Here is a 12,723-nt window from a genome sequence, read left to right as displayed (position 1 = left end):
TACACACAAGAGCCTTGAGACCTAAAAGGAGTAGGTGTAATATTTTCAACATCGAGGGAATATGAGCAGCTCAGCGTAATTGTAATACACTAGCAGCATCCTCTCTGCCACCTACTGTTTGGTTACTTTGTGCGCCTGAGGTAGAGAATCTGCAATATTCCAGGTGGTAGTTAATCAGGAGTCTCACCAGCTTTGCTCTATCTTCCTGGGGCTGTGATGTCCCAAGAAGGTGCATACAGCACTTCAGCGAAGTCCTTACATGGACTTTTTAGGAACAAGAAAAGCCAAAAAACCTAAAGAAATATGAACCAAGTCGCCAGAGAATTCCACAGATTGAACTGTGCTTAAATTAGGACTTTCTGATTTAGAGCGTCCAAAACATTCTGAGCTTGTGGAGGAGTGTGGCTCAATGGTTAGAGCGGCAGACCCTGATGCAGAGTTCTGGCCAGGGACCAGGGTTCGATTCCCGCCTCGGCGGGGTGTCGTGCTCAATTTCCTCGGACCTGTTAATTCTCGCCTTGGTGCCTATTCTAATCACGGGCCCCACGCTGCAACTCTGGGCAATAGCTTGCTTAGCCTCCACACCGGCCCCAACAGCGCTAAGGATGCCTGGCTTCAGCCTGGGGTGCCCAGGAGTGGACACTTCACAGGGAAAGCCAGGAGGGGTTCCACAGCGGTATGAGTATCAGCGCCAGGAAGCTGCATAGGCGACACCGCAAGGTGACCGTCTGGTGACAGTGCGCTCTATAAGTACCATGACATTTACATTTACATTCTTAACCTAGCACATAACGATTTTTTCCACTTCAATTTCTCCCCAACATGCACTCCTTGTCGCCATATCGTGACTCTCACAGACCCTATTGACACAACATTTTGCGTGACTCTTCGAACTGAAAATTATTCAGTCAGGAGCATGACATCAGGCACCCTGCCCAACTTTTGACATTCATTTAGTTTGGGTGGAAGTCCTATACTCCCCAAATGATTTGAATAAAATTTGCAAAAGGTTTCACATTTTTAGGGATTGAATTTTAAGCCCTCACCCATATACTTAACACCTCCATCACATGCCTGCAAGACATGAAGCATGCAACGGTCAATGCCCTCCTCAAGAAGCTGACGGTCGACACGAGCCAACTGACCAACTTCCGTCCTATCTCCTTGCTCATCTGACCAGACAAAGTGATAGAGAAGGCTATCAACAGGCAACTCACAACCCTCATAGAAAACCACCACCTACTAGAGAAAACTCAATCAGGATTCAGAAAAAAACACAGCACCTACATATCACTCATCACAGCTACAAACGACATCCGAACCATCCTGGACTGAGGAGACACAGTGGCCCTCATCGTGCACGGCCAACTGCTCTAGTCTTGTTCCCTGAAGTGATCTTATTCCTGGCATTACTGGGCCAATAAACCATATGCGCCTACCAACAACTCCTATTTTTACTGTTTTGCATTCAATATTTAGCCTGTACAGTGTTTGTTCAACTTGTGTGAATCTCTAGCACAAATGCATGTGAGGGGACATGTAACCACTTTTCATATGTGAAGTGCCGCTGTGTTCTTTATTAACATACTCTGCCAATGGCCATAAATACCTTGTCTGGTAGCATAAGGCACATTATGCATCAGCAAGTGCACATGAACTGAGAACTGCAAATACCAATGCCATAAGGGCCTTCGTGTAGTGCCCACACTACAGGAGGGGATCCTTCTTCCTAACTATTGGATACAAGATGGCTGAAGGGGGAAGTAGGAGAGTGGAAGCTAGAATCCCCAAAGTTTTCATACGTTTCTTTGTGTCTCACCCAATCACAGAATGAGGAGCACAAATACATTCATTATAAAAGATGATGGCCTTAAATAGGACCTCACTGGCTTCAATGTTATGTCATCAACAATACAAAGTTGGCAACATTTCAGGATGGCAATCCCTTTCTCATTCCTCTAACCATGTGTAATGAGAAGTAAGTGAAAATACCGCACCTTCTCCTTCAGCCGCCTTCGCAGTCTGTCTTTGGAAGATTGAAGCAGGTTTATTCTTGGCCGCTCCCCAGTCCTGTCATGAATACTGTCTCTCCGCTTTGACTGGCATGGCTGGGTGGCTGCCGGCTGAGACACTCTGTCTGCCGCCTCCAGGCTTCCGTGCCTTTCCAAGGGGCTGTGCGTAGTGCACACAGACGAGTCCTCATTTTTCAGAGTCTCAGCCTCTTTGGCGTTCCTGTGCGTGTCCTTGTCGTTGGGCGAATGCTTCTGGTTGTGGTGCCATCGTCTGTTTTGGCTGTAGCCATGGGGTCCTTGCCTCGCTGAGGAATGTGAGCCCTGACCAGCCTGGTATAGTTTCTGGTTCTCTCTGGGTTGTTTGGTGGGGACATGGGGTTGATCGGTGTGTTGCTGCTGCTGTTTTTGCTGCGGTTGCTGCTGCTGTTGTTGTTGCTGTTGTTGTTGCTGCTGCTGCTGTTGTTGCTGCTGCTGTTGTTGTTGCTGCTGCTGTTGTTGTTTGTTTCCACCTTGCAACCTTTGCTGTTTCCTGCAACCCAAAAACACATCATATTAAAAACTGTGCGCCAATGATATCAATCCCCCAGGACAGTGGACACCACATGGGCTTTTGTCTGTGGTTCACTGGCTGTGGTACAACTACATGCAATACACTTAGTAGGGGATGTATCAGCACCCACAAAATAACCATACTGACGTTTAGAAGGTGGGTCAGCAATAAAGATGGCCTTTTATCTTGCCTTATTTCCTGTGCTTTCAGAGCTGTGGTCAAATGTCAGGCTATATGTATTCTGACAAATTGCTCCTTATTTTTTTTTTTTAACATGGAGATTGGTGTATGCTTTTCTTTCTCTTACTGCAAATTGAGAGGCTTTGTAAACAACTATATGATAATCTTGCTGGGGTACAAGAAGCGTGAAAGGATCGTCTGTAGAATGTCTTTTTTATTAAAACAAAATGTAAATATCTGTAAAGGCACTGGACACATTTTAAAATATATTAGTAGTTAGGCAAGTACAAATGAAGTGCATTTTTTTGTAATTCGGAAAAGTGATGGAAACACATTTTAATAGATAAAAACAAATCAAGACACATTACTTGGTGATGCACAAATACAAATATTCACTGAACCTAAATTTCCACACCTTATCTATGGTGCACTATATAGTTTTATCAGTACAGCTGTATGTTTGTGAACATTTTGTGGCCGTTTCAATAGAAAACGTGCTGCCTTTAAATGAGTGTGCTATCACACTATGCTGTAGTAATATGGGTGCGACAGTGTTTTCTAAAATGCACTCCCAGCTACATACTACCCCCTGTCCTGCTGAATGGATGCGGTTCATTTGCTACACTTATTCTAAGGGTGACACTTAGATTTTATTTTTTCACAATCCCATGGCTTCAGTGATATAACATTGATGGCTTCACCCGCACTCAGCACCAGTGCCCAGTACACCAGTGTATGTGTTGGGACACACTCCGCACCAGTGCACAGTACACCAGTGTATGTGTTGGGACACACTCCGCACCAGTGCACAGTACACCAGTGTGTGTGTTGGGACACACTCCGCACCACTGCACAGTACAATTTCTGTGTTGGGACAATGTGTGAAGTCCAGGAAACTTGGTTTTTATATGGAGGGTGATGGGGGCTATGAATGACCATCTGAAAGAGGCGAGGGTACAGGACACAATAGATTTACAAACAAAGGTTAATGGACAGAAATAAAGGGGTACTTTGTGAGAAATTAACTACATTCATGTATTTAAATGTATATTATGCTGTGTAAATAAATTGTTATGTTTTTTGTACAAAAATAAATTCAGTATTTGCTAGAATGCGGAGCCATGTGTCTCAGATCGGGAAACGGCCACTACAACGCGGCCGTTTCCACGAATACCTTAACCACGCATGCAGTACAACGCATGCGTGGTTACCACGAAAGGCTTTACCACGCATACCTTTACTACGAGGTATGTAGTAAAGGCATATGTGGTAAAAGTTAAAAGTAAAAAAAGGGGGGCTTGGGGAGGTCTCCCCCCCCAAAAAAAAACTCACCAGAAGTCACGTCGGGATATGCAGGCAATCAGCGTCGTTTAAGAGAAAACGGAAAAAAAACTTCTGCTTCCTCTTAACGACGTATGACGTCACAACGGAAGAATTCGAGGAAAAGCTAATGCGTAGAAATACCATTACGTTGTAACGCATGCGTGGTAAAGGCATGCGTTGCAACGGAATGCGAAGTAAGAACATACAACCTCTCAGGTCTTTCAGATGATGCACTGAGTAGAAACAAAACAGGTTGAGAGAGAGCTTCTTGTTGTTCATGGTCTAACTACCTCTCTCCCGGGCATATACATTTTTGGGTTTACTCTTTGAATGAATATAGTAGGATCAAGATTTCCACTTTCCTTTTTCATTCCAATATAAGCGGACCACTTCAGTGATAAATGTCTCTTAGCACGAATTCATTTGTTTCTAACTGTAGGCATTTGCTCATATGAATGTACAAAAAACTTTTCAGTTCAGATCCTTATATATGTTAAGGTCAGGCAGGCTTTAAGCTTGGCTCGCAAGACCCCATCCCCTTTCTCAGTTTTCCCTACAGCGAATGGTACACAGACCCCCACGACCCCTGGACTCTTATCCCTAGGGAAGCGAATCAAACACACTGATGAAGAGATGGAATGATACAGGCCTATACATAGGGTGTTTTTTCTATTATGGAGCAGGATCAAGCTGCCTAAAAGCAGGTGAGTGATTAGTGAACCACACATTCTCCACTTTTAATTGCTCTATATCCCTCCTTCTGTCTCCAACTCAGCCCACCTCACTGTCTTAAGCCACACACCTTCACGGACGTCAAACAGGGGTCGTTGATGTTATCCCTGGCTTTCCCTTTGGTATTGCCCCCCCTGGCACTGCCATTCTAAACCCTGATCATATTGATAATCGCAACAGGGACATGAACAGGAAGTGAACCAGGTTTCTGGGGCCCTGTTTACATTCACATGGGGAGGTAATATAGCATTGAGAAAAGACTGAGGCTGGAACAAAGACTCATTCCTGTGATGAATCTGTGGGTCAAAACGTGAGTGATGGCACATTTGCTGCCATGTAGGTCAAATAAATATCCATGAACACACATTCTGTGTTATTCTGAGGTCTACGTGGGACCCTGTTTCAGAGCTCTCTGACCTACATACAACTTCCAGAAAAACGACAATTGGTAAAGCCAATAGGTATCGCCTATGTGGCAGCTATTGGCTTTGCCAATGTCTTTTAGCCATGTTGTACAGCAGAGTGGCTGTGCAGCATGGTTAAAAGTAAATTTAGAAACAAGCACTATGACACGGCCAGCATTGTGCTGTGATTCACAGTCTCTATTGGTAGAGTAATGGTTAATGTGTGCGTTTCATCATCAGGCAGACTTCTTTTTAGCCATTTATGTAGTAACGGATTTACCTAGGTCTAGAAGAGCCATGAATCAGAACTGAAAACATGTTACATGTAAAATCTGAATGCACATGCTTTGTCAAGATCCACACTTTATATGAAGGCAGCATTCCTCTTCCTCTGCCCTGTTCCATACATAAACATAGGTGGCGTCGTGCTTAACAAAATTATTGCAGACTAAGATGCTACGACACAAACAAACAGGAATACCTATTTGCAACCCAAAAACGCCAGGGACTAGTGCAAGCTCTAGGAGATGCTTTTGCTGTACAAACCCGCCTCCCAACGAGATGCTTTTTGCACATTACACACTTTCTTTTCACTTTCCTTTTGTTTCAATCTGGTAAACACCCTGATTTTCGATCCATAGTAATAAAGGAATTCTATATATCCGGTCAACATAGTGCATCAAGAAGCATATTAAAGGTGTTTTTTTCAACTATTGGGAAAGCAGAACAAACAAACAATACTCTGCCTTTAGTAATGAACAACAATTCCTTTCCCGGAAGGTTCCATTTGTAACCCTGCAAAATTTAGGCTGCAATGAGTTGGAGGCAGGGGTTCAGATTCCAGGCATCTAAGGTGTGTACCTTATTGGAAAAGAATCATCTGGTGTCCTCTAGGGCCCTCAGGTGCAAGTATGTGTGGCCCCACCTGCAAGTAGTGGCATCAACACTTGCTCACATATGTTTATATCACAGAGAAACCTAATTATGTATGTGTGCTCATTAAATATCCCACTACATCTTCCCGTACAAGGAGAGCATAATATGTATTAGCAGTTTAAGCGGTAGGCATTTATCCTATTGTGAACATAAAATCTTTACATTTTTAGATCTTGCCTGGTCAACAATCAAGCGCGATCTGCTACGATACATAAGGCTAGCTTGCAGTCCAGCTACTGTTTACCATTGGCTGGCTTCATTGTCACTCTCATTTGCTTGCTTCTTATTTGTTAGCTTGTGTAAGCTTTCCTTCCTCTTCTTGTGTTTGTTCCTCCCTTGTGCTTCCCTCCTACCTGCTTCTTTGCTCCCTCGCCAGTTTACTTTTCCTCCAGCTCTGCGTTGCTCTCTGCCCCTAGTAGTTTGCATCCCTCCCCGTGTCCTCCGTATTGTTTACTCCACCCAGGCCCAGTGCTGCTCCTGCCCTGCTGTGGGTGTTGCTTCCACCACTCCCCTGTCCACCACAGCCCTCCTTACTGCTTCAGCCGGCAGCCCTGCACTGCTGTGTCTCACCCTGAGGATATTTTAACCTGCTTAGACAGAGAACAAATGGCCTGCACAACTTTTAGATCAACTTTGCCCCTTTTAAAGGGGCTTGGTGACACCAAAAGCCCAGGAACCTACAGTCACGGCCTGGGGTGTCACAGAGGAGGAGGTCAGGCTCTTCGCTTTCTTTTATAAAAATGCACAACTCCCTCCTCTGACACAACACTGGCTGTCTTCTGCCCCCCCAGAGAAGCTTCAAAATGAGTACTGCAGAGGAAGTGGTTCCTCCTTTCTGCTCCACAGAGTTTAGATTTTACATCAAGGACTTCACAGTTGTACATCACCATTAATTGTTGGTCTCCCATATGAGACAACTTTCAGCTGACTATAAGTAAAAGCCTATTGAGGACCCCACAGTGCTTTAAGTAGGTCTTTAAAAGGGGCCTGCGGTAGGTAAGTAGGGGTGTGGCTTGAAGCATGTGAACTACAGGCCTATGCTCTACACAGCATGCTGCCTGACCAGAATTAAGGTGACTCTCTCCGAGTTTTCTGCTATTGCATCCAGACATCACACACCTACACACATAAATCATGCCAGACCTATTGCCTTTAACCGTGCTTGTTAGCAATTTGATATCAACGAGTAACAATGATTCTGCTGTAAATAATTAGAATTGGTAATTACAAATGCAATCCAACAAAGATTGTTCCATACAAGCCTGTCGAAATAGGACCTTTTTCTGCACAAAAAGCCAACAACCAGTTCTTAAGTTTTGTCCCGTTATACCTGTGAAAAAAAGCTGCTTTATTCCTTATTCTACTAGATAAGTGGATTATCCTGGGGAAGATGGGACGGCCCCTCCCACCACTTCGCCCCCCCCCTCCTTGAGAGCCAGGATTGCGAGGGTAGTCTTTCTGCATTAATGGTAATATGCGATGGGTTTATTAATATCATAAATGAATTTGCTCGCCTAGCAGAGGAAGCTGGATGACACTAATCTAACCCAGGTCTATTAAAGCAGTGATCAACGTACAAGACGTCAAACACTTAACATACACGTCAATGGCGTCTGTAGAGGGAGGGCAGTGCCTTCTTACAGCCAATCATTAATCTGACGCGCTGATGTCCTGCTCCTGCTGACATACCATCATTTTCACCAGTGATGCGGTGACAAAATAACGCTGCTACATCAGAGGCAAACTTCCATGAGGTAAAACATAGGAAGTTACTAACCCTCTAAGCTGGATGCTTTGGGGCTACATCTCATGTAATGTCTTACTTCGAGTAAAGAGAGGATTCTCACCAGGCAGCTTCAAGTAAATTTACACACAGTGAATTTAAATAGAATTTATTTCAACAGTCGGAGGTTATTCTGAAAGTGTAGCATGGGTCTGGCCCTCACACAAGTAAAATGGATATGCTGGTTATTTACAAGCTCCAGGTATATTTTCACCAGTCAGGCTCCAGGTCAGTATTTAATGCAGAGTCCCTCCCCACAAGATGAGATAGGGTCTATGGTAAGCGATGCTTCTGGAATCGCCATTACTCCTGATTTTGCGGACTCCAAGTCTGCCTTCCACACCACTTGCCATCACCACAACCGGCATCAGTGCCCATGTGGCTGACACGTTTTCAATCTCTGGAACTCTTGACATACCTGCAGCCAGGTTACCATCAAAAAGGCAAAAAAGACAAGACAAGGCGACAAGCGTTTTCCATTTAACCACCTTGGATCTATAATGGCATCCCCTGATCCAGCAGGTATGACCCTGCTCCAATTTAGGAAAGAGCTGAAGACATCTCTTTAAAGAACACTACCACCCACCATGCAGTAACTACCACAATCAGAATCCAGGTAGCCCTTCAATCCCTCCTTGACTAGCTTTGCCTTTCACAGTGTACAGCGCTCCACTGGTTTCCGGCTAGGTTACCACACTGAGTATTAATGAAGCACGGCTGTGATATGTATGTCGGAGTGGTTAAGACGTTTTTCTTTATGTTGGGTTAACTCTTTGCTGTATTTGACATTGCAGGTGAAACTCGAGGGTTTCCATTCAAATTCAATATCGGAGGCATTGGTCTACGTTCTTTCACAAGGTTCTGCCCATGGGTCTTCTTTTTAACATTGCTATGCAGCCACTGGTGGGGCCTGTCCAGAGGTCTTGTATGGGTTGGCAGATCATGCTGCGGACACCTAGTGTTACCATTGAAGGAGAGTAAGGAAGATAGGCAGGAAGTTTTTGTAAACTAGAGGGCAGTGAAAATGGGCCTAAACTGAGACCCTCTGTCAGAGCCTCCACTCTCTTCTGAAACCTCTACCAGAGGTCAGAGACGCTTGATAGCAAGAAGACAAATATGGAGCGAGAGAAAGAGGAGAGAGTTAGAGACGTACAGTTATAATGTAAATGTAAATGTATGGGACTTGTAAAGCGCACAGCTGCCCGTAAGCGTCCCGGCGCTGAAGAGCGCTGGGGAACCCGTCCTGGCTTTCCCTGTGAGATGGTCCCTTCTGGGTATCTCCAAGGTGAAACCAGGCATCCCCGGCGTCTGTGGGGGCCGTTGTAGAGATGAGGCAAGCTTAATGCCCTGAGTTGCCGAGTGTGATCCCTGGTTAGAGTAGGCACCAAGGTGAGAATTATCGAGTCCGCTGACCCTGGTCCACGACCTCAACGAGTCCTAATCATAGCATCATCAACTCACCCTTCTAGCACTCCGTTTTTTCTGATATTATCAGGGCCACTGTAATTATGCAATTCTGACGCTGCAGCACGTTCCACATAAATATGGATTTGATGCATTTGCTACATAGTCCATCATCTGCAGCGTAATTTGCAGATTTTACCAATAAATTGTTTTTTAGTTCAAATGGATCAAAAGTTACTATAAATGCTGTGAGAAGACTTGCTACGCAGTGGAAGTCCCTCCACAAAAGGCAACTGGTTGCCTTTCAAATGTCTATTGCTGCATTTGAGTGTGAAACTGTAACTAATGAAGTAGGTGCTTTGCCCAGATAGACTTAAAAATACACAATACTGCAGTAATACCATCACAAAATGTGCCACATTATGGAACATAATTTGACTTTTCTTGCCACATAATTTGGTTCTTTCAGGTTCCATGGTTCCAGAGACCATATATATTTTTTTTAAAGTTACACCTTTATTTCACAGTGCAAAAAGCAGCACCGCCTCCATACAGTATTGAACAGGAATGGGTCAGTTTTAAAAAATGAGTCCATGTCGTTGGCCCCTGCTTATCATTTGAGTGGGTTGATTCGTGTTTTGGGATGTTCAGCAATGACAGGAGAATTGGGAAAATAAAACTTTCAAAGCTTCCTAGGCATATCGTTAGTCGGTGTTAATAACCTACGACTGCAGATTGTCCACACAGCTTAATTTTTTTAAAAACCTTTCTCCATGTGGAAAACGTACCTTCCCTAACATCCTTTGAGAAACAAAATGATTGGGGCTCTTTCCGATTATCAACGCGCTGTTTACGTCTTATTGAGCCAGGTGTATGTCTAGTAGTGTCAGTCAGTCAATCACTTTTATTCGATTTTTAAAAAAATCACTAAAAGACAGGATACTGTACATGAAATAGACAATAAAATGCACAATACGAATATCTACATAATATATCATACATCAATGCTTATGAATATACAGACAGGACCAAGTTACCGCTTTATTGGTGTTCAACACAATGTATGTGCTGAACCCCCAAATAACTTCCATTGCATGAGAGCACCTGTTCACCTACAAAAAACCCCGCCAGTGGGCAGAGCAGAGCGTTCATCAGTCTTGCCATCTGCCTCCGTGAAATGCACATATCTTCGGCCTGATAATCAGTCTGACATCTGTAATCACAAATCTAACTTCTTTTTCACACATGCACGTTGAGGTTGCCAAATGGCGCCATGTCTTCAGGGGCACCTTACTCCAGTAATTTTTTTTTTCCTTTTGGAAGCCTTCGTAGTCCGGAAATCTAGCGCCAATGGGGGTAAACTGGGGTGAACTACAACTCCCAGAATGCAGCATGCTGGTAAATGCATGCATGGGACGTGACAACGCCTTTCCACAGAATTTGGAGACCTTGATGTGAATCCGTTTGCGAGAATAGTGCGTTTCAGCGGTCTCGTGAACCAACAGCGAAAATGAGCAATAACACCGCAGTGAGGGGGCCTTTCATGACCACACAATGTTGACAGAGTGGAAGAGTGACACTCGGCAGCGGTATGTCCTCTCCACTGCATCCAGCATGGACGTCTGAAGACTCAGAGATGTAAAGCTGCTGCTGCGCTTCTGGAGTTTGAAAACCTATAAAGCTTTCGAGTAAACTGTCACGTCTCAATTTACCCGCTAAGGCGTGAAAAACACGAAGCTGACGAGAATTTACATGGAAGGGTTTTTATGGGAAGAGGCATCTGTCATTCCTGTCGTGGAGTCTGCCGGGCCCAAGACAGGACGCGGCGTCGAAGGAGCCGCCGCTCCATCAGCTCCCGGCATTGCAATAACCTTTCACCCTTCCCGTCAGTCTCGGGACATCTGGGACACAGATGGGGCTCTTGAAGGCCGAGGCTTCGGCCCGCTCGCGCCACATATATCAGACGCGCCTCTTCTTTCCCGGTATATACAAAACGGCAAACAAGCGTTGGCAAAGGCAATAATTGCCGCCTGCTCCAGTAACACGCTGTGGCAATGCTCTAAAGCCATAATGTACACCAGCCCAGCTAAAACTATTTCAAAGAAGCATTGGCTAAGCCAATAGGTCTCAATCTATTGGATTTGTCAATCTTTTTCTTTAAGAGCTGCTGTGCAACATGGCGTCAATTAATTAAAAAAAAAAAAGAGGGCCTGCGTTCACCGCGTCAAAGTGTTTTTTATCCCTTTAATTCATGAAGCACAGTAGCCCACGCTGCTGAGCAATATGTCTTAAAACAGCGTGTAGATTTTGGCGGGCGGGTGGAGCAAGCAACATGAGTGTGGGATAAAAGTACAGACAGCAGGAGGAGGGTGGGTTAATTAGACTAGACAGTGGGATCATTTGAAAAAGAATGGAAAGTGGAGGAAGGGAAGATGGGTGGGTTAAACATAAGGGCGGCAGAAAAAAGAGGGAAAAGGACATGATGGCGGTGCGGGGAGCAACAACAGAGAGCAGGAGGGGGAGATGGGGGAAGCACCAACAATGGACAGTAGGAGAGGGTGGAGAAGCAACACAAGGGAGTGAGAGGAGGGAGGAACATGGACTGCAGACACACAAGCTCTTCAGGAGTGCATGTCCAAAAGTAAAAGGAGCCAGTGGCCCGTGGGAGGACACTGGACACGAACAAGAAGCTGTGCTAGGTCCATGCTCTATGGCAGGAAGCCCCTGGAGGAAGGAGTTGAAGCTGAAATCCACTGACCAATAAGAAGCAAGGAAATGAGAGCGACGTGTAAGCCAACCAATGGCAATTAACGGTAAGTAAGGGGCAGGCTAAGCCCCTTTGAAGCTTTTTCGTTAGTAACAAGAGGTGTCGCAAGGAGAGCGCATGCGCTGCATATACTGTCCAGGCAAAACCTAAAAAGCACTAATGATTTTTTATTTTCAAAAATAGCGCTTTAGTAATGCCTATGTCAGCGCAATTTATTTGTATTACTAGCGGAGTGCTCATTCAAGGCAACATGGAGGGAGGGAAGGTAGCAAAGATAGGCGCAGGTGCAGCAAGAGGACATATGAGAGGGGCTGTGGGAGCACAAGGGCAACGGAGGGTGGGGTGGAAGGACCGGGAGCTAGGCGACAGACAATAGAGGCTGGGCATGAATGGACAAAGGGAGGTAGGCAGGAGAGGCTGGGGCAAGCGAACAGACAATGTAAGGTAGGGTCGGAGGGACTGGTGGCAGACAGAGTGTGGGAAGGTTGGTCTGAGGGCAAGTAGATCGACAAAACATGGTGGGATTAGGGTCTGTGGCAGGCACACGGTCAACAGAGTAAGCTGGGGAAATTGGGGGCAAACAGACAGACAGCGTATGGTGGATGGGAGGGGCTGGGGCAAGCAGATGGACA

The 12,723-nt window shown here is 45.2% G+C and overlaps 1 protein-coding gene across 4 annotated transcripts in view; it reads right to left on the bottom strand.

The window, feature by feature from the left end:
• CTIF (cap binding complex dependent translation initiation factor) overlaps positions 1–12,723 on the bottom strand; it is a 954,573-nt gene that overhangs the window by 310,710 nt on the left and 631,140 nt on the right. For all 4 annotated transcript variants that reach the window (XM_078674783.1, XM_078674781.1, XM_078674780.1 and 1 more), the window contains one exon: positions 1,998–2,541. In XM_078674783.1, the coding sequence (XP_078530909.1) occupies positions 1,998–2,541 (544 nt within the window). The remainder of the gene's footprint in view (positions 1–1,997; positions 2,542–12,723) is intronic.

The sequence above is a fragment of the Lissotriton helveticus genome, chromosome 2_1 (assembly GCF_964261635.1).
Source record: "Lissotriton helveticus chromosome 2_1, aLisHel1.1, whole genome shotgun sequence".
In the NCBI taxonomy this organism is placed as follows: Eukaryota; Metazoa; Chordata; class Amphibia; order Caudata; family Salamandridae; genus Lissotriton; species Lissotriton helveticus.
The sequence above is the reverse complement of the archived record's forward strand: the minus strand, read 5'-3'. Positions and strand labels throughout refer to the sequence as shown.